An 18,968-nucleotide genomic window follows, 5' to 3' on the forward strand; every position below is an offset into this window, starting at 1 on the left:
GTTCCTTTTAGCGACCACAAAACCTATAGTGGCCCAAACTTTCCCACTAAGCGATAGGTCTGTAGGTTCCCAGATATTCAGCAGGCATTTCTTGGCTTCAGGCCTAACCTCCACCTCCCAGATCTCCAGACCTCCTCCAAGACCCACAGGGGGGTCGCCATCGTGAGGGTATCCGGCCAGCCTAGTGTGCGCTGCACGATATGCCAGATCTGTACCGAATGTTGCGTAGGCCCCATAAGTGGGTATCGTCCCGGCTTGGAGTAGAGTGCCGCCTCGAAGTTTTCACCCTCCAGTAGCCATCGGTCCATTCCGAACGCCGGGTCATTCCCATCGCTGTAGGTGTATTGGTTAATAGCCGAGAGATGCGCGGCCCAGTAGTATTTGCGGATGTCAGGGAGTGCTATGTGTGATTCAGGTAACAGTGGGATTGTTGTATGACAGGAGCGAGCGGTCTTAGTTGCTGAGACATGAATCTCTGACGGGTGCATCTTTAGCTCTTTCAACTGCTTGAGAGAGGGTGGCAGTCTCAAATTCTGGGGGCACAGATACCAACAGCTTCCCTCATAATCTTTGATTTTTGCATCTACAGTTGGTGCAGATGTCACCTAAGAGAGTAACCTTTCCAGCTAGGTAGTGTGCTTTCTAGAGTCAGCCTGCTTTGCTTTTCCCAAACTTTGGTCAGCAAAGCTAAATGTGTCTTCTACTAAAGTGTTCTTAGCTCGCTTTTGGTAACGTGGCTTGGGCAGTATGGCCTAAGGCACACTTGAAGGTAAAGCAAAACAGTGGAAGTCACACATTTCAATACAGTTTATTAAAAATAGACAAGGAACTTTAAGATTCAAACCAAGTTTAGATCAAAAAGAATATTTAATAATTATTCAGAAGCAAAATCTAAAGGTGGGCTGTGATTTAAGGATTATTAATTAGCAAAAACAACTGTCAAAGCCAAACAAAAAGGTAAATGAATAAAAAACAAGCAGTTCCACTGAATCAATCAGGAAGTCACCTACAAAATTGTAGCTGACTTTGGTAGCTATGCTCGAAAGGAGAAAGATAAGTTTAGTCTCTGGTGATGATTAACACTGAAATTTGATGCAAGGTTTTTGGATGAATCAGTCTCAGAAGGTGACGAACTGCACAGAAGTGGCTTGAAGTGCAAAATTCCCAAAAAGTAGAGTTGGGTCATCAAGTTGAACCTGAATCCACGGCCATCCAAATGTGTGAACATTCAAGCAGTTGCAACAGCTGCGAAGTCTTCGGAGCTTCCAAGTTATGGAGATGGTTAAAGGTTGATGATAAGAGCCAAAGCATGGAACGAGGCAGGCCAGAGGCATGGTTAAGGGGATAGCAGGTCCCATTTGAAACAAAAAGAAGATGGAAAGAGGCCACTCGTGTGGATCTTTGTAATACGTGGCTGTGTCCTTTTGGAACAGAAGTCATTAGGACTATTTAGGATGGGGCCAAGAGTGGTTTGCATATGGCTGGCCTCGTCTGTAGTTACACAAAGACTAGAGAATGATGTGGCGGGAAGTTGCCAAGATTAACTACCAGTTCATCCATCACCTTTAGTTTTTCTCAATGATCAGCCCTACGTGGCACAGAACAGATGTTTCTCCCATAGAGACCTACGACAAAGGGACTCCTGCTGCAGCCCCCTGGTGAGGCTCATTAAGGCTGGAAACAGTTCGAGGTTACAAGCATTCCTGAATCTAGAAGCGTCGCCTCAAAGTTCAGGATCCAATGGCCTTTGTGGGTCAGTCATTGCTTATAAACACTCAGGGAGCAAAACACACTGAATGGAATGAGGCCACAAATAGTTACAAAAGAATGAGGTTAGTTCAAGCATTTCCATTCCAGGCTGTGCGCTTTTCTCCATAGACAGTTTGTAGAACAATCAATGGATCGATGTCTTTGTGGCTGCTTCATGTAAAGGTGTTGCGATGCTGAAAGCTCCTCCGCGGGGTTGACCGTGAGCACCTTTTATTCTCCCACATTGTCTCGCTTATGTAAAAAGGTTACATTTACAACTGAAGTTTTAGTCACATTGAGAGCTTGGATCATTTTCTTTCTCATTGTGGGTTCTCTCATGTTGAATGAAACTGAATCTCCAGCAGACCCTTCCCTGGCATTTAGAACAATTACAAGGTTTTTTCCAGGTAAGGTCCCGCAGGTTGAGTGAGACCAGATTTCCGACTGAAACTTTTCCAGCATTTAGAGAGCTAAAAAAGTTTATCCCCAGTGTGAGTTCTCTCGTGTCTAGTGAGAGTTGTTTTCAATCGGAAGCTTTTGTGGCATTCAGGGCACTGATATGGTTTATGCCCAGTGTGGGTCCTTTCATGCACAGTAAGGTTGGATTTCTGACCAAAGCTGTTTTGGCATTCAGAGCACTGATACTGTTTGAGCCCAGTATGGATTCTCTCATGTAGAGTTAAACCGGATTTGTGATAGAAACCTTTTTGGCATTCAGAACACTGATACCGTTTTTGCCCAGTGTGGGTTGTTTCATGTACAGTAAGGTTGTATTTTTGACTGAAGCTTTTACAGCATTCAGAGCACTGATACGGTTTTTGTCCAGTGTGGGTCCTTTCATGTGCAGTAAGGCTGGATTTATGACTGAAGCTTTTACAGCATTCAGAGCACTGATAAGGTTTTACCCCAGTGTGAGTTCTCTCATGGTGAGTGAGAGTTATTTTCCGACTGAAGCTTTTCTGGCATTTAGAGCACTGATAGGGTTTGAGCCCAGTATGGATTCTCTCATGTTGAGTTAAACCGGATTTGTGATAGAAACCTTTTTGGCATTCAGAACACTGATACGGTTTCTGCCCAGTGTGGGTTCTTTCATGTGCAGTAAGGCTGGATTTATGACTGAAGCTTTTACAGCGTTCAGAGCACTGATACGGTTTCTGCCCAGTGTGGGTCCTTTCATGTACAGTAAGGCTGGATTTATGACTGAAGCTTTTACAGCATTCAGAGCACTGATAAGTTTTTTGTCCAGTGTGGGTTCTTTCATGTGCAGTAAGTCTGGATTTACGATTAAAGCTTTTCTGGCACTCAGAGCACTGATAAGGTTTTTGGCCAGTGTGAGTTCCCTGATGGTGAATCAGACTGCAACTAAAACTGAAGCTTTTTTGGCACGTGGAGCACTGATACGGTTTATGCCCAGTGTGGGTTCTTTCATGTGAAGTGAGATTGGATTTGGTACTGAAGCTTTTACAGCATTCAGAGCACTGATACGGTTTAAGCCCAGTGTGGGTTCTTTCATGTACCGTAAGCCTGGATTTGTGATTGAAGACTTTCTGGCATTCGGGACACTGATAGGGTTTTCGTCCAACGATAGTTTTCTCATGTTTAGTGAGGTGGGGTTGATGACTAAAGCTGTTCTCAAATTCATTGCTCTTATTAGAGTTTGTTTCTCCAAGTTGGGTTTGTTCCTGGGTACATGCCATCTTAAGACTAAATTTGATTTCTGATTGTGTACTTGTTTATGTTCCAACTCAGCATTAACTTCTAAAATACATTTCAGATGCTCTTCTTAACACATGTATTTTAACTAATGATAGTTTTTACCTGGAGATCATTTTCCTACCTTTAAAGGCACCTATCTAACTTGTCTTATTAACTTTCACTGAGGAGCCCCTTGTATTGATTAAGAGGCCCCTCATGGATTCATTTTCTCCAAGTTATGCCCGGGTGAATTTTCTCTTGTTTAATTAGTCTCATTTAGTGATTCTAGTTTATCACATTTGATTTAGGAGTTTTAAAAGCACTGATAATGTCTTTGGGCTTTAGTGTTTGCCTGTTAGGTATGTTTGTTCATACAACTAATGACAGATGCTTAGGGCATGCCAGGGTGTTTTATGAATTCTCAATAGCGTAACACTAGCCTCTTTTATACTTTCTGCACCAGTATATGCTTTTTTGCTCAGTGGCTAAGACAGGTACATGATCCACTTTGGAGTTACAGGACACTTTGAAACCACTCGGATCAACCCAAGAGACAGAGCTGCTGGGGAAAAAGCTTCCTATATTGGAATTGATAATTCAGCATCTTTGCTGTAACGACATCTGAGAAAGCGTATTTACAATTACTTTCTTATAAATAATCTTTTCCTTCCTCTTGTCTCCAAGAGACGGAGTCAAAAGCTTGCACTTATAAACCGAGGATATTAGTATTTTTGACGGTTTTGTCACATCACAACACGTCTACGGGTGCTGATCTGTTGGGGAGGGTTTGGTCTCCAAAGCATTTCTCATAAACCATCAAACAGAATTTACAGCACTGAGTTTTTTCAAGTGCACTGCGTGGGGATCAGTTGTGGCCAATGATCTCCTCAATCTCAGTTACTGATACTTGGTAAACATTTATAGTCATTTTACTTTAGGGATTTGACAACTTGCACATTCACCAGTTTCTTCCACTCCAACATCCTCACCATTCCTGGCACATAGAATGTGTTTCTTCTCTAGAGCTCCAGAATGTTTTAACTTTCCTTGAAATAATCCTTTTCGATGTGTTTCACTAAATTTAAACCTTGTTTTTTCAGTTCATGCTTCAATCACCTGTAGAAATGGAGTCAAAAATTGTAAATGAACTCAAAGAAAAAACATTTGTGACTTTATACTTTATACAAAAACAAGCTAGGAAATCAGTTTAGTATCATTTCTGATAGTGGTGAAACAGCTCTGGGACACTGTGTAGATCGGGAGCTTCAGGTTACTGGAGCTCATGGATGTGAGCGAAAACGTAATTAATATTTAAGAAAGAAACACAAGTTGCACATATATTGTGACACATATTCTCAGAAGCAGCCAACACTATCAATTGTCAATTTCTGTGGCAAAGGCTGGCATCACAATGAGATATTTGTAATACTTTTAATGAATTATCAGATGTTATTTACTCCCCTGCCCACCTAGACTGTTAATCTATTCCTTTTTCCAGTGATCTAGGAAGGGACATTTGAGTGAACGAAGGAAATCACCTTGTTGTAATCACTTCTTTAAATACCACTGTAGAATGACGCTGTGTCCAGTTAGCTCAGTGGAATTCACTATTTCAAATTGTGCAGATGAAAAGAACTTACTTGGTGGCCCAGAACTCATCACACTCCTCCGACAGGACCCACGTACTGCAACACCTGAAAAAGAGAAAAAAACCGCACAACAGTAAAGGAAACTAAAAAGGGTCTAGAATAGAAAAACACAAAAGAGAAAAAAGAGAAAAAAGGCTATCTTCTACTCTCACCACATGTTCCAGCACAGGAAACTGTGCAGCAGATGCTAGTGAACCCATAAGTTATTTCTAAACACAGTGCCCCCAAGGTCAGCACCAGGTGCAGCTCCACCGGTTGCACCACCCTAAAGCAAGCCTTGTGTGCATGTGTGTCCACACACATATACTGTGTCTTTTGCTTGTAGTAGATAAGACAGAAAAGAATAGTTTAGGAGCACGTAAAGAGATGGAAGTCAGATCAAGAGAGAAAAGACGCCGAAAGAACAGTCAGAGGGAAGAGAGTATCACGTGGTGTAGAGGAGAAGACAAATGTGCCAATAGTTAAGGAACTGCTGGGCAAAACTGACCTGAAAAGAAACTGGACCTGCACTACACCACCCAACAATTATTATCAGAAGTTTGATAACAACAAGAATAGTGTCAAATGTTGAAGCCGAAGAGAGAAAAACAAAACAGAGATCAAGAAAGGGAATAGAGAAAAGAGAAACAGGGGAAAAGGAAACTTAAGAGTTATAGGAATCCTTACTCAACAGTTATATTATATATTGTTCCTCCAAGGGGGGCAGCCATGCTGCACTGCCTGGTCATCCCAGAATACCTTGAAAGGAAGTAAAGAAATAGTTTTGCGTCAGACGACTATTACACTTCTTCACATTTTACAAATAACCGTCCTGAACTTACAAAACAAAATAATCTCTTGTTCTCTGGAGGCCTTTGTGAAGCAACTATGGTTAATGAATGAATACTTTTTTGGTTCAAGAGCCATGATCCCTTGCTGGAGAAAGTCTCTGTGAATATAGAGTGCACCCACAGTCTCAGAGAACAAACCCTAACAATCAAGTCTACTTCTTCATAACCCCCATCTTTCCATTTACAGACCATGAAACTTGGGAATCAAAACAATCTGGTTTGCAAAAGTACGTTAAACTCCTTGTACATAATTCTGTCCACACTTCATAAATCAGTCAACCAGACTCTTATATTTATAAAAACCATGCTCTCTGAGCAACTGCAATACAAGCCAAGCTGAGGCAGAGTTCGAATGCTGAGCAATGAAAGCAACAAGGCATCAATGTGTTGGCGCTTTTTATCTATAAATGATCTGAAGGGATGATGCGGCGAGTCAGTGTCTTGTGAGCCCTATAGGACGGCGACCCAAGGACTGGAATTCAGAATAAATACTTTGCGAGACAAAGCTTAGAACATTGAAATGTTGAGACCTCCATTGAAGACAATGGAGTAGCAGCAGCCTATACAACCTGATATAGGCCTGCTGCTCTCAACATTACAATGTCCTAATACACAGCCTCTGCCTTTCTCTTTCCACTGCCTCTCCGAGTTATATGGATTGAGCAGGAGAAGGCAGAAGATAGAGCCTGCTGCAGGTCACAGGAGCCTCCACCCTTCCTCTTCCCATAGCTCGCAGTGTTACTGGTGTCTCGGGAAGGAAGGGGGGTTCTGCTCATCTCCTATATCTCACTAGCTCACTAGGAAAAGCAGTTTAGCCGAGCCCAGAGAGAGCCAGTGGCTGACTTCAGCCTCCTTTCACAGTTATTGCTGTGAATGTTCAACAATTAACCACTGTGGTCCTACATGGTAACTCAGTCAGAGAAATAATTATCATAATATTTGCAGGAGGATCACATAAAGGTAACCTCTAAAGTATATCAAAAGCCATAATCAGAAATAACTCTAGCTGTAAAGTCAATAGTCAAACCACCACAACAAATGTGTGCTAAGGAATAAGAAATCGTTTATCTATAATATCATATAGCAAACTGCCATAGAATCTGCTTAATTAACCCGTTTAGTGCTGCCGTCGGCCGTGGAACGTCACCAGCACTCCCTGCCTAGTGCTGTGCATGTTCATTGGCCGACGCTGCCCCGCCTGCGCAACAAAACGCCCGCACCGCGGTGGAATTACCGCTGCGGTTAACGGGTTAAAAATCAAGGAAAAGTTCTTAAGTAAAAAATCAGTAAGAGGACTGACATGTAGCCTGCCTTTAGGAAAAGTGTAAAATAAAACAATCCCAGCAAATATCCTGAAACCGTACATTTTATACGTTTTTAGACAGAGAGAACACATTATTGACATGGTTCATGATGAGGTAAAAATGACAGCATCAATGAATGTTCAAGAAAACATGGCACAACAAAATGTAATTTAAAAAACCACACCTACAAAATGAATAATAAATTGTGACTCTTCCCCAAAAAGCCACAAGTCATTTTACAAGGTTATTCCCTAACAAATTAACTGGATCTTAATCACGGTTTAAGTTTGTGGCCTTTCATCATTGACCCAATTTTTACGGGAACATTTGCTGACAGCTCAGCAGTTGTTTATTAGAAATGCCTACAACTTGGACTCCTTTCCCAAGGGGGGTGGGTTGGGTGCTCCCGTCAGTCTGACTGTGGAACGGGTAGCACATGTATTGATTAAAAGAGATACTGGATTCTCATTTACTTCGTCTACAAAAGAGCCACTCTGGGTGACCTCTAGGACTGCACCAAGCACGCAATCCTTCTCCCGTCTCAGGCACCGTCACTGAGTCTGATTCAGTCCAGTAGAAACTCCAAGTGGAGAGGAAAGTCGTGGAAAATCATTATTAATTAAAAAAGGATTTTGTTGAAATCTTAAATGTGTTGAGAATTTGGCGTTCTATTCTGCACTGGGCTGTGGGACCATCGGGACTGAAGGCATGTTCCAATATATCTGCCTTTGATTCTGCATGCTCGGCACAGAGGCCATTTGGGCTGGGACCATTGGCTGTGACATCCCATTCTGTGCCATCTGATTCATGTTCCAGTTTCCCAGGTTCCTGCAAACATCGCAAGGATCATGTCTTATTCTGCACTTTATTAGTGTTTGAGGCATTTAAATTGCCACTGTCAGTAAAACCGATACCCTAAGCAGGGCCGCACTGGCCGTAAAGGGCTTTGCGTGTTTCCCCGGGAGGCTGGAAGAGTGGAAGCTGATTCTTCAGTGCTGGGAAACGTATTTGTTACTGGGGCGGTTTTGCTGTGGTGCTGCTATATCGCCCACCAACAACAAAAGAGGCAGTTAGCTGGTCTCGCAAAATTGTCAGGCCTGGTTTGGGTTCCCAGTCCGGCCCTGACCCAGAGGAATAACATTTCCTCCTTGCACATACTGAACATCATTACTCTGCACACCAACGCCGTGCATATCCAAATTCACACCAGCAACAAACCCAGAATCAAAACGAGAATACAATCCGTGAGAACCCCTTTCGTCACCTGTCTGGAAAATTATTGTCTGAGCCATCATTATTTTTTCTCTGATATTTTTCTGCTTAGCAACAAAATTGTCACTAAAGTACTTTGGTTACAACAAAATCTCATCCAGAATGTTAGTCTGCAGCCCCTCACATTTTGCACTAACCTCTGGAGGCAACGCTAAAAGATGCACCCTCTTTTACTGGGTCTTTGCCTTTGCAATATTGTCTATAAATCTGCATTAATCTAAAGTAATGGCTGCACAAATTATTCCAACCTTGTCTTACGGGCTAATTGGATGGCTCGGAAGCGAATCAACGATACTAAATAACCTACAAAATAAAATATATAAAGTTGTGTTTGGGTTGCCATTTGCAGCATCGCCAGCCCAAGTTCGATTAGAATTCGGCTTACAAAACCAAGAAATTAGGTCGAAGTCCACATTTGTAAAATTCTGCCACAAGCTCTGAACCGCCCCTAGTAAGTCACTGGACAATCTATGCTGGGAGGATATAAACTTTTTGGTAGGCAGGCCCAACACCACCCAATGGGGTAAATTTCTCAGCCAGAGTTTGACCACATTGGGCCTACACGAAGTGTGGAAAAAAACATGAACCACAAGCAGTTCTGTAAAATAGCAAAAGGATCAGCAAAAAGGATCTCCTTGCTCACAGACAAAAGAACTCTAACTAAACGGAGACATGCCTGGACAGTAATTAATTCATATACCACCCAAAAACCGCAAGTCTTCCTAGCCCTACACTACTGCCAACATCTAAAAAAATCGCTGATAGCGTACCGTCTGGGCATGCACTATTCAAAAGATCTAAGGCCTTCTTGGAAACAACAAATAGAAAGTGCTAACTGCAGATTATGCGGATATAAGAACGAAACAGTGTCACACTTATTATGTGTATGCCCAGCGCTGCAGGTCTTAAGAAGAAGATATCTTCGGGCAATCTTCAACACACTGAACATCCGCACCTGCAGGCAGGCTGTGATATGTTGGCTAAGCGGTGTTTCACCAATTTTTTCATGTCGGGGAATCAAATTTATGGCGAAGACAACAAAGCTGTTACAAGAAATGGATCAGATATAAGGTATTTTGCCGCACTGAAAAAAAAGAAGAACAGGGACAGAATACCAGGTGACAAAGGTGACACAGACAGACTTAGGACGTTTTTTACCAAGACATACAACCACTGAGAGAACATTTTCTGAAACAGATCACTCTGATTTCACTTCAATTTTAAAAGCCTTTTGTATTTGTTGTTGCACTGTTTTTATTTCTTGTAAATATTGTAATGATTTTAATTAATCACACTATAAAATGATGATGATGATGCATTAATCTCTTGTAATATATAATAAAATATTTTGAGGTGCTTCACTCTGTGGCTCTTCAATTGGCCAGTTTCCACGCAACTTACACTCATTCCACAAATCTCTTGGGACAACAACTAACAAACTTAAACTCATCTCTCGACCACCCCGCCTGGACGAACAGGCCTCAAGCACAGGACAGGCTTCATCTCCTCTGCAACTCTCTGGACAGAAGTGGCCTCACCTCCTCTGCACCCGCCTGGACAGGCCTCACCTCCTCTGCACAAATGGACAGGCCTCTCCTCCTCTGCACCCATGTGGACAGACCTCACCTTCTCTGCCCCTCCCCCCTCTGGAAATGACCTCCTCGCCTCTGCATCCAACTGGACAGGTCTCACCTCTTTAGCACACCCCGCCCCCTTCATACAGGCCACGCCTCCTCTGCACCCACTCTGCACAGGCCCCACATTGTCTGCACCACCCAGTAAAGGACAAGCCTCACCTCCTCTGCCCTCACTGGACAGGCATCACCTACTCTGCAACACCCTGGACAGGCCTCACCTACACTGCAGCCCCCTGGACATTCCTAACCTCCTCTGCACCCCATTAAACAGGCCTCACTTCCTCTGCAACCCGCTGGACAGGCCTCATCTATTCTGCACCCCCCAGCTCTGGACAGGCCTTGCCTCGTCTACCGCCCCCACTTCCATGTCAGGCCTCACCTCCTCTGCACCCCCTGGACAGGCCTCACCTCCTCTGCACTCCCTTGGTCAGACCTCGCCTCGTCTGAGGCCCCTCCTTCCCTGACAGGTCTCACCTCTTCTGCACCTCGTGGACTGGCCTCACCTCCTATGCACCTCCTCTGCATGCCCTGGCCAGGTCTCACCTCCTCTGCACCCCTGGACAGGCCTCTCCTCCTCTGCACCCCTGGACAGGTCTCATCACCTCTGCACCACCTGGACAGGTCTCACCTCCTCTTCAACTCTGGATAGGCCTCACCTCCTCTGCACCCCTGGACCAGCCCCACCTCCTCTGTCCCCCTGGACAGGCCTCACCTCTTTTGCACCCGAAGGAGAGGCCTCATCTTTTCTGCAACTCCCTGGACAGACCTCACCTCCTCGGCACCTCACTGGACAGGCGTCAACTCCTCTGCACTCCCATAGACAGGTCTCACCTCCTGGACAAGTCTCGCCTCCTTTGCACTCCCAAGTACAGGACAGGCCTCCCCTCCTCTGCATCCGCCTGGACAGTCCTCTCCTCATCTGCACCCCTGGACAGGCCTCTCCTCCTCTGTACCCCTGGACTGGCCTCACCGCCTCTGCACCCCTGGACCGACCTCTCCTCCTCTGCACCCGTGGACAGGCCTCACCTCCTCTGCATATATTTAGAAACAACAAGGGGCCCAATTAGATCACAGGGGACCTTTGGGGTAACGTTATTCAGACAACAGTGGTCCCATCTCAAAGAAATGCATGAAGAATAAATATAGACACAATCGTAACTATATTGAATTGTGGACTTGTCCAGCCGGACAGTGGTCCAATATTTTTACTTCTGAGGAATAGAGAGAAATATTACACAACAGTACACAATATGGGACACAAGCCTGTACCAAACTTGCAATTGTGCAACTGACACACACTAATGACGAAGGAACAAAAGGGCTTGTAGGCACAAGTGTGAGGTTCGAAGTACTAGAATTTACACAATGTCATAGTACATCACAACATAGTTTACACCTTTACATCAATTTATAGCAGTGCAGTTTTGAATAAGGTGTCCTTTAAGTCGACGGCGTTTCGATCTGTTAACTAGATACACAGATCATCATCAGGACATAATTCTTATGCCTAATATTTGGAAGCCTCTGAAGCCGAGAACCGATTAGATGCTGCTCGGAGTCAGTCATTAGTGCGTAATGGCACTCGGCGGACCACCCGTCAGCGTGGTAGTCGAATACAGGGCGATTACAGCGTCTCAATCATGGCGTCTGTCTAGGTGTTCTGGACAGAACAGGCCTCACCTCCTCTGCACCACTGGACAGGCCTTAATCTTCTCTGCACCTCTCTCAGACAGGCCTCACCTCTTCTACATCCCCCTAAACAGGCCTCAACTCCTCTGCACTCCATGGACAGGCCTCACCTCCACTGCACCCACCACAGAACAGACTTCTTTTCACCTTACCTCTTCTGCACCCCCTCCCCCTCTACCCCCCCCCCATCAGAAAGGCAACACCTACTCTGCACCCCCTCTGTACAGGCACCACATATTCTGCACCTCCAGCAAAAGACAGGCCTCACCTCCTCTGCACCACCATGGACAGGCCTCGTCTCCTCTGCACTCTCAGGACAGGCCTCACCTCGTCTGCACCACCATGGACAGGCCTCGTCTCCTCTGCACCCACATGGACAGGCATCACTTCCTCTGCACCCCGCTCAGGGCAGACCTCACCTTCTCTGCACCCTCAACAACTGACAGGCCTCATCTCCTCTGCACCCCTGGACAGGCCTCACCTCCTCTGCACCCCTGGACAGGCCTCAACTCCTCTGCACTCCTGGACCGGCCTTTCCTCCTCTGCACCCCTGGAAATGCCTCTCCTCCTCTGTCCCCCTGGACAGGCCTCACCTCCTCTGCACCCTTGGACAGGCCTCACCTTCTCTGCACCCCTGGACATGCCTCTCCTCCTCTGCACCCCTGGACAGGCCCCACCGTTGCACCCCTGGACAGGCATCACCTCCTCTGCACCCTTGGACAGGCCTCTCCTCCCCTGCACCTTTGGACAGGCCTCACCTCCTCTGCACCCCCTGGACAGGCCTTGCCTCCTCTGCGCCTCTGGACAGGTCTCACCTCTGCACCCCTCTCCTCCTCTGCACCCCTGGACAGGCTTCACCTCCTATCCATCCCTGGACAGGCCTCTCCTCCTCTGCACCCCTGGACAGGCCTCACCTCCTCTGTACCCCTGGACAGGCATCTCCTCCTCTGCACCCCTGGACATGCCTCACCTCTGCACCCCTGGACAGGACTCTCGCTGAAGGATTCTCATTAAGGACAGAGGAGCCCAGAGTTCATTCCACCCCATACAGCACCTCTGACTCGTCCTGAGCCTCGGGGCGCTATGCACAGGCCCTGAAGAGAGACACTGCTTCCCTGGACAGGCCTCTCCTCCTCTGCCCCCTGGACAGGCATCACCTCCTCTGCACCCCTGGAAAGGCCTCTCCTCCCCTGCACCCCTGGACAGGCCTCACCTCCTCTGCGCCTCTGGACAGGTCTCACCTCTGCACCCCTCTCCTCCTCTGCACCCCTGGACAGGCTTCACCTCCTCTGCATCCCTGGACAGGCCTCACCTCCTCTGCACCCCTGGACAGGCCTCACCTCCTCTACACCCCTGGACAGGCCTCTCCTCCTCTGCCCCCGGACAGGGCTCTACTCCTCTGCACCCCTGGACAGGCCTCTCCTCCTCTGCACCCCTGGACAGGCCTCTCCTCCTCTGGACCCCCGGACAGGCCTCTCCTCCTCTGACCCTGGATAGGCCTCTCCTCCTCTGCCCCCTGGACAGGCATCACCTCCTCTGCACCCCTGGAAAGGCCTCTCCTCCTCTGCACCCCCTGGACAGGCCTCGCCTCCTCTGCGCCTCTGGACAGGTCTCACCTCTGCACCCCTCTCCTCCTCTGCACCCCTGGACAGGCTTCACCTCCTCTGCATCCCTGGACAGGCCTCACTTCCTCTACACCCCTGGACAGGCCTCTCCTCCTCTGCCCCCGGACAGGGCTCTACTCCTCTGCACCCCTGGACAGGCCTCTCCTCCTCTGCACCCCTGGACAGGCCTCTCCTCCTCTGGACCCCCGGACAGGCCTCTCCTCCTCTGACCCTGGATAGGCCTCTTCTCCTCTGCACCTCTGGACAGGCCTCTCCTCCTGTGCACCCCTGGAAAGGCCTCTCCTCTGCACCCCTGGACCGGCCTCACCTCCTCTGCCCCCCTGGATAGGCCTCACCTCCTCTGCACCTCTGGACAGGCCTCTCCTCCTTTGCACCCCTGGACAGGCCTCTCCTCCTCTGCCCCCCTGGACTGTCCTCTCCTCCTCTGGACAGGCCTCTCCTCCTGTGCACCTCTGGACAGGCCTCTCCTCCTCTGCACCACTGGACAGGCCTCTCCTCCTCTCCTCCTCTGGACAGGCCTCTCCTCCTCTGCACCCCTGGACAGGCCTCACCTCCTCTGCACCCCTGGACAGGCCTCTCCTCCTCTTGTCAGGCTTCACCTCCTCTGCCCCTCCCCTGGACAGGCCTCTCGGTGATGGATTCTCATTAAGGACAGAGGAACCCAGAGTTCATTCCACCCCATACAGCGCCTCTGACTCCACCCTGAGCCTCGGGCGCTATGCACAGGCCCCGAAGAGAGACATTGCTTCCCTGGACCTGCCCAGAGGCACCCCCTGGGGACAGGACTGTGGCTCGGACCGAGGCGCTTTAATACCACACACCAGACTCGAGGCGCTACACACGAGGCACGTGTTCATCCCTCAGTGATGCTGCTCCCCCGCACCCCCATATGATCCGTCTCCAAAAAGTGACCTTTAGCCCTGAAGTGTCCTCTCTGGGGTGGGGCAGATCTCTGGGGGTATTTCTGTCTTGTGGTGATGATCTGTCTTGTGCAGCTGACATTGCCCCCCATGGACAGGCCTCACCTCCACTGCACCCACCACAGAACAGACTTCTTTTCACCTCACCTCTTCTGCACCCCCTCCCCCTCCACCCCCCACCAGAAAGGCATCACCTACTCTGCACCCCCTCTGTACAGGCACCACATATTCTGCACCTCCAGCAAAAGACAGGCCTCACCTCCTCTGCACCACCATGGACAGGCCTCGTCTCCTCTGCACCCTCAGGACAGGCCTCACCTACTCTGCACTCCCTTGGTCGGACCTCGCCTCGTCTGTAGCCCCCTCCTTCCCTGACAGGTCTCACCTCTTCTGCACCTCGTGGACTGGCCTCACCTCCTATGCAACTCCTCTGCATGCCCTGGGGAGGCCTCAACTCTGCTGCACCCCTGGCCAGGTCTCACCTCCTCTGCACCCCTGGACAGGCCTCTCCTCCTCTGCACCCCTGGACAGGCCTCAACTCCTCTGCACTCCTGGACCGGCCTTTCCTCCTCTGCACCCCTGGAAATGACTCTCCTCCTCTGTCCCCCTGGACAGGCCTCACCTCCTCTGCACCCCTGGACAGGCCTCACCTCCTCTGCACCCCTGGACATGCCTCTCCTCCTCTGCACCCCTGGACAGGCCTCACCGTTGCACCCCTGGACAGGCATCACCTCCTCTGCACCCTTGGACAGGCCTCTCCTCCCATGCACCTCTGGACAGGCCTCACCTCCTCTGCACCCCCTGGACAGGCCTTGCCTCCTCTGCGCCTCTGGACAGGTCTCACCTCTGCACCCCTCTCCTCCTCTGCACCCCTGGACAGGCTTCACCTCCTCTGCATCCCTGGACAGGCCTCTCCTCCTCTGCACCCCTGGACAGGCCTCACCTCCTCTGTACCCCTGGACAGGCATCTCCTCCTCTGCACCCCTGGACATGCCTCACCTCTGCACCCCTGGACAGGATTCTCGATGAAGGATTCTCATTAAGGACAGAGGAGCCCAGAGTTCATTCTACCCCATACAGCGCCTCTGACTCGTCCTGAGCCTCGGGGCGCTATGCACAGGCCCTAAAGAGAGACACTGCTCCCCTGGACAGGCCTCTCCTCCTCTGCCCCCTGGACAGGCATCACCTCCTCTGCACCCCTGGACAGGCCTCTCCTCCCCTGCACCCCTGGACAGGCCTCACCTCCTCTGCACCCCCTGGACAGGCCTCGCCTCCTCTGCGCCTCTGGACAGGTCTCACCTCTGCACCCCTCTCCTCCTCTGCACCCCTGGACAGGCTTCACCTCCTCTGCATCCCTGGACAGGCCTCACCTCCTCTGCACCCCTGGACAGGCCTCACCTCCTCTACACCCCTGGACAGGCCTCTCCTCCTCTGCCCCCGGACAGGCCTCTACTCCTCTGCACCCGTGGACAGGCCTCTCCTCCTCTGCACCCCTGAACAGGCCTCTCCTCCTCTGGACCCCCGGACAGGCCTCTCCTCCTCTGACCCTGGACAGGCCTCTTCTCCTCTGCACCTCTGGACAGGCCTCTCCTCCTGTGCACCCCTGGAAAGGCCTCTCCTCTGCACCCCTGGACCGGCCTCACCTCCTCTGCCCCCCTGGATAGGCCTCACCTCCTCTGCACCTCTGGACATGCCTCTCCTCCTTTGCACCCCTGGACAGGCCTCTCCTCCTCTGCCCCCCCTGGACTGGCCTCTCTTCCTCTGGACAGGCCTCTCCTCCTGTGCACCTCTGGACAGGCATCACCTCCTCTGCACCCCTGGACAGGCCTCTCCTCCCCTGCACCCCTGGACAAGCCTAACCTCCTCTGCACCCCCTGGACAGGCCTCGCCTCCTCTGCGCCTCTGGACGGGTCTCACCTCTGCACCCCTCTCCTCCTCTGCACCCCTGGACAGGCTTCACCTCCTCTGCATCCCTGGACAGGCCTCACCTCCTCTGCACCCCTGGACAGGCCTCACCTCCTCTACACCCCTGGACAGGCCTCTCCTCCTCTGCCCCCGGACAGGCCTCTACTCCTCTGCACCCCTGGACAGGCCTCTCCTCCTCTGCACCCCTGAACAGGCCTCTCCTCCTCTGGACCCCCGGACAGGCCTCTCCTCCTCTGGACAGGCCTCTCCTCCTCTGACCCTGGACAGGCCTCTTCTCCTCTGCACCTCTGGACAGGCCTCTCCTCCTGTGCACCCCTGGAAAGGCCTCTCCTCTGCACCCCTGGACCGGCCTCACCTCCTCTGCCCCCCTGGATAGGCCTCACCTCCTCTGCACCTCTGGACAGGCCTCTCCTCCTTTGCACCCCTGGACAGGCCTCTCCTCCTCTGCCCCCCCTGGACTGGCCTCTCTTCCTCTGGACAGGCCTCTCCTCCTGTGCACCTCTGGACAGGCCTCTCCTCCTCTGCACCACTGGACAGGCCTCTCCGCCTCTCCTCCTCTGGACAGGCCTCTCCTCCTCTGCACCCCTGGACAGGCCTCACCTCCTCTGCACCCCTGGACAGGCCTCTCCTCCTCTTGTCAGGCTTCACCTCCTCTGCCCCTCCCCTGGACAGGCCTCTCGGTGATGGATTCTCATTAAGGACAGAGGAACCCAGAGTTCATTCCACCCCATACAGCGCCTCTGACTCCACCCTGAGCCTCGGGCGCTATGCACAGGCCCCGAAGAGAGACACTGCTCCCCTGGACCTGCCCAGAGGCACCCCCTGGGGACAGGACTGTGGCTCGGACCGAGGCGCTTTAATACCACACACCAGACTCGAGGCGCTACACACGAGGCACGTGTTCATCCCTCAGTGATGCTGCTCCCCCCCACTCCCATATGATCCGTCTCCAAAAAGTGACCTTTAGCCCTGAAGTGTCCTCTCTGGGGTGGGGCAGATCTCTGGGGGTATTTCTGTCTTGTGGTGATGATCTGTCTTGTGCAGCTGACATTGCCCCCCATGGACAGGCCTCACCTCCACTGCACCCACCACAGAACAGACTTCTTTTCACCTTACTTCTTCTGCACCCCCTCCCCCTCCACCCCCCCCCCCAGAAAGGCATCACCTACTCTGCACCCCCTCTGTACAGGCACCACATATTCTGCACCTCCAGCAAAAGACAGGCCTCACCTCCTCTGCACCACCATGGACAGGCCTCGTCTCCTCTGCACCCTCAGGACAGGCCTCACCTCCTCTGCACTCCCTTGGTCAGACCTCGCCTCGTCTGCAGCCCCCTCCTTCCCTGACAGGTCTCACCTCTTCTGCACCTCGTGGACTGGCCTCACCTCCTATGCACCTCCTCAAAATGCCCTGGGGAGGCCTCAACTCTGCTGCACCCCTGGCCAGGTCTCACCTCCTCTGCACCCCTGGACAGGCCTCTCCTCCTTTGCACCCCTGGACAGGTCTCACCACCTCTGCACCACCTGGACAGGTCTCACCTCCTCTTCAACTCTGGATAGGCCTCACCTCCTCTGCACCCCTGGACCAGCCCCACCTCCTCTGTCCCCCTGGACAGGCCTCACCTCTTTTGCACCCGAAGGAGAGGCCTCATCTTTTCTGCAACTCCCTGGACAGACCTCACCTCCTCGGCACCCCACTGGACAGGCGTCAACTCCTCTGCACTCCCATAGACAGGTCTCACCTCCTGGACAAGTCTCGCCTCCTTTGCACTCCCAAGTACAGGACAGGCCTCCCCTCCTCTGCATCCGCCTGGACAGTCCTCTCCTCATCTGCACCCCAGGACAGGCCTCTCCTCCTCTGTACCCCTGGACTGGCCTCACCTCCTCTGCACCCCTGGACCGACCTCTCCTCCTCTGCACCCGTGGACAGGCCTCACCTCCTCTGCATATATTTAGAAACAACAAGTGGCCCAATTAGATCAGAGGGGACCTTTGGGGTAACGTTATTCAGACAACAGTGGTCCCATCTCAAAGAAATGCATGAAGAATAAATATAGACACAATCGTAACTATATTGAATTGTGGACTTGTCCAGCCGGATAGTGGTCCAATATTTTTACTTCTGAGGAATAGAGAGAAATATTACACAACAGTACACAATATGGGGCACAAGCCTGTACCAAACTTGCAATTGTGCAACTGACACACACTAATGACGAAGGAACAAAAGGGCTTGTAGGCACAAGTGTGAGGTTCGAAGTACTAGAATTTACACAATGTCATAGTACATCACAACATAGTTTACACCTTTACATCAATTTATAGCAGTGCAGTTTTGAATAAGGTGTCCTTTAAGTCGACAGCGTTTCGATCTGTTAACTAGATACACAGATCATCATCAGGACATAATTCTTATGCCTAATATTTGGAAGCCTCTGAAGCCGAGAACCGATTAGATGCGGCTCGGAGTCAGTCATTAGTGCGTAATGGCACTCGGCGGACCACACGTCAGCGTGGCAGCCGAATACAGGGCGATTACAGCGTCTCAATCGTGGCGTCTGTCTAGGTGTTCTGGACAGAACAGGCCTCACCTTCTCTGCACCACTGGACAGGCCTTAATCTTCTCTGCACCTCTCTCAGACAGGCCTCACCTCTTCTACATCCCCCTAAACA

General features: G+C 50.5%; 1 protein-coding gene across 2 annotated transcripts; it reads right to left on the reverse strand.

Moving 5' to 3' along the window:
* Window positions 1-792: 792 nt before the first annotated feature.
* Window positions 793-18,206, reverse strand: LOC144768051 (uncharacterized). Of its 2 annotated transcripts, XM_078651450.1 has the most exons (5): window positions 18,038-18,206; window positions 10,968-11,167; window positions 5,760-5,831; window positions 5,085-5,138; window positions 793-4,560 (listed from the first exon to the last, which is right to left on the reverse strand). In XM_078651450.1, exon 5 carries the CDS (start codon window positions 3,444-3,446, stop codon window positions 2,220-2,222), a length of 1,227 nt encoding a protein of 408 aa, XP_078507576.1. In that variant the 5' UTR covers window positions 3,447-4,560; window positions 5,085-5,138; window positions 5,760-5,831; window positions 10,968-11,167; window positions 18,038-18,206; the 3' UTR covers window positions 793-2,219. The 2 variants fall into 2 exon arrangements, with proteins under 2 accessions (XP_078507576.1, XP_078507654.1); XM_078651528.1 differs by lacking the exons at window positions 5,760-5,831; window positions 10,968-11,167; window positions 18,038-18,206 and having other exon boundaries at window positions 5,085-5,314.
* Window positions 18,207-18,968: the final 762 nt, after the last annotated feature.

Source organism: Lissotriton helveticus, chromosome 1_1 (genome assembly GCF_964261635.1).
Source record: "Lissotriton helveticus chromosome 1_1, aLisHel1.1, whole genome shotgun sequence".
NCBI lineage: Eukaryota > Metazoa > Chordata > Amphibia > Caudata > Salamandridae > Lissotriton > Lissotriton helveticus.

Bases quoted from the DNA above. Each gene is read 5' to 3' on its own strand.
- LOC144768051 (XM_078651450.1), bottom strand. From the start codon at position 3,446: ATGGCATGTACCCAGGAACAAACCCAACTTGGAGAAACAAACTCTAAT.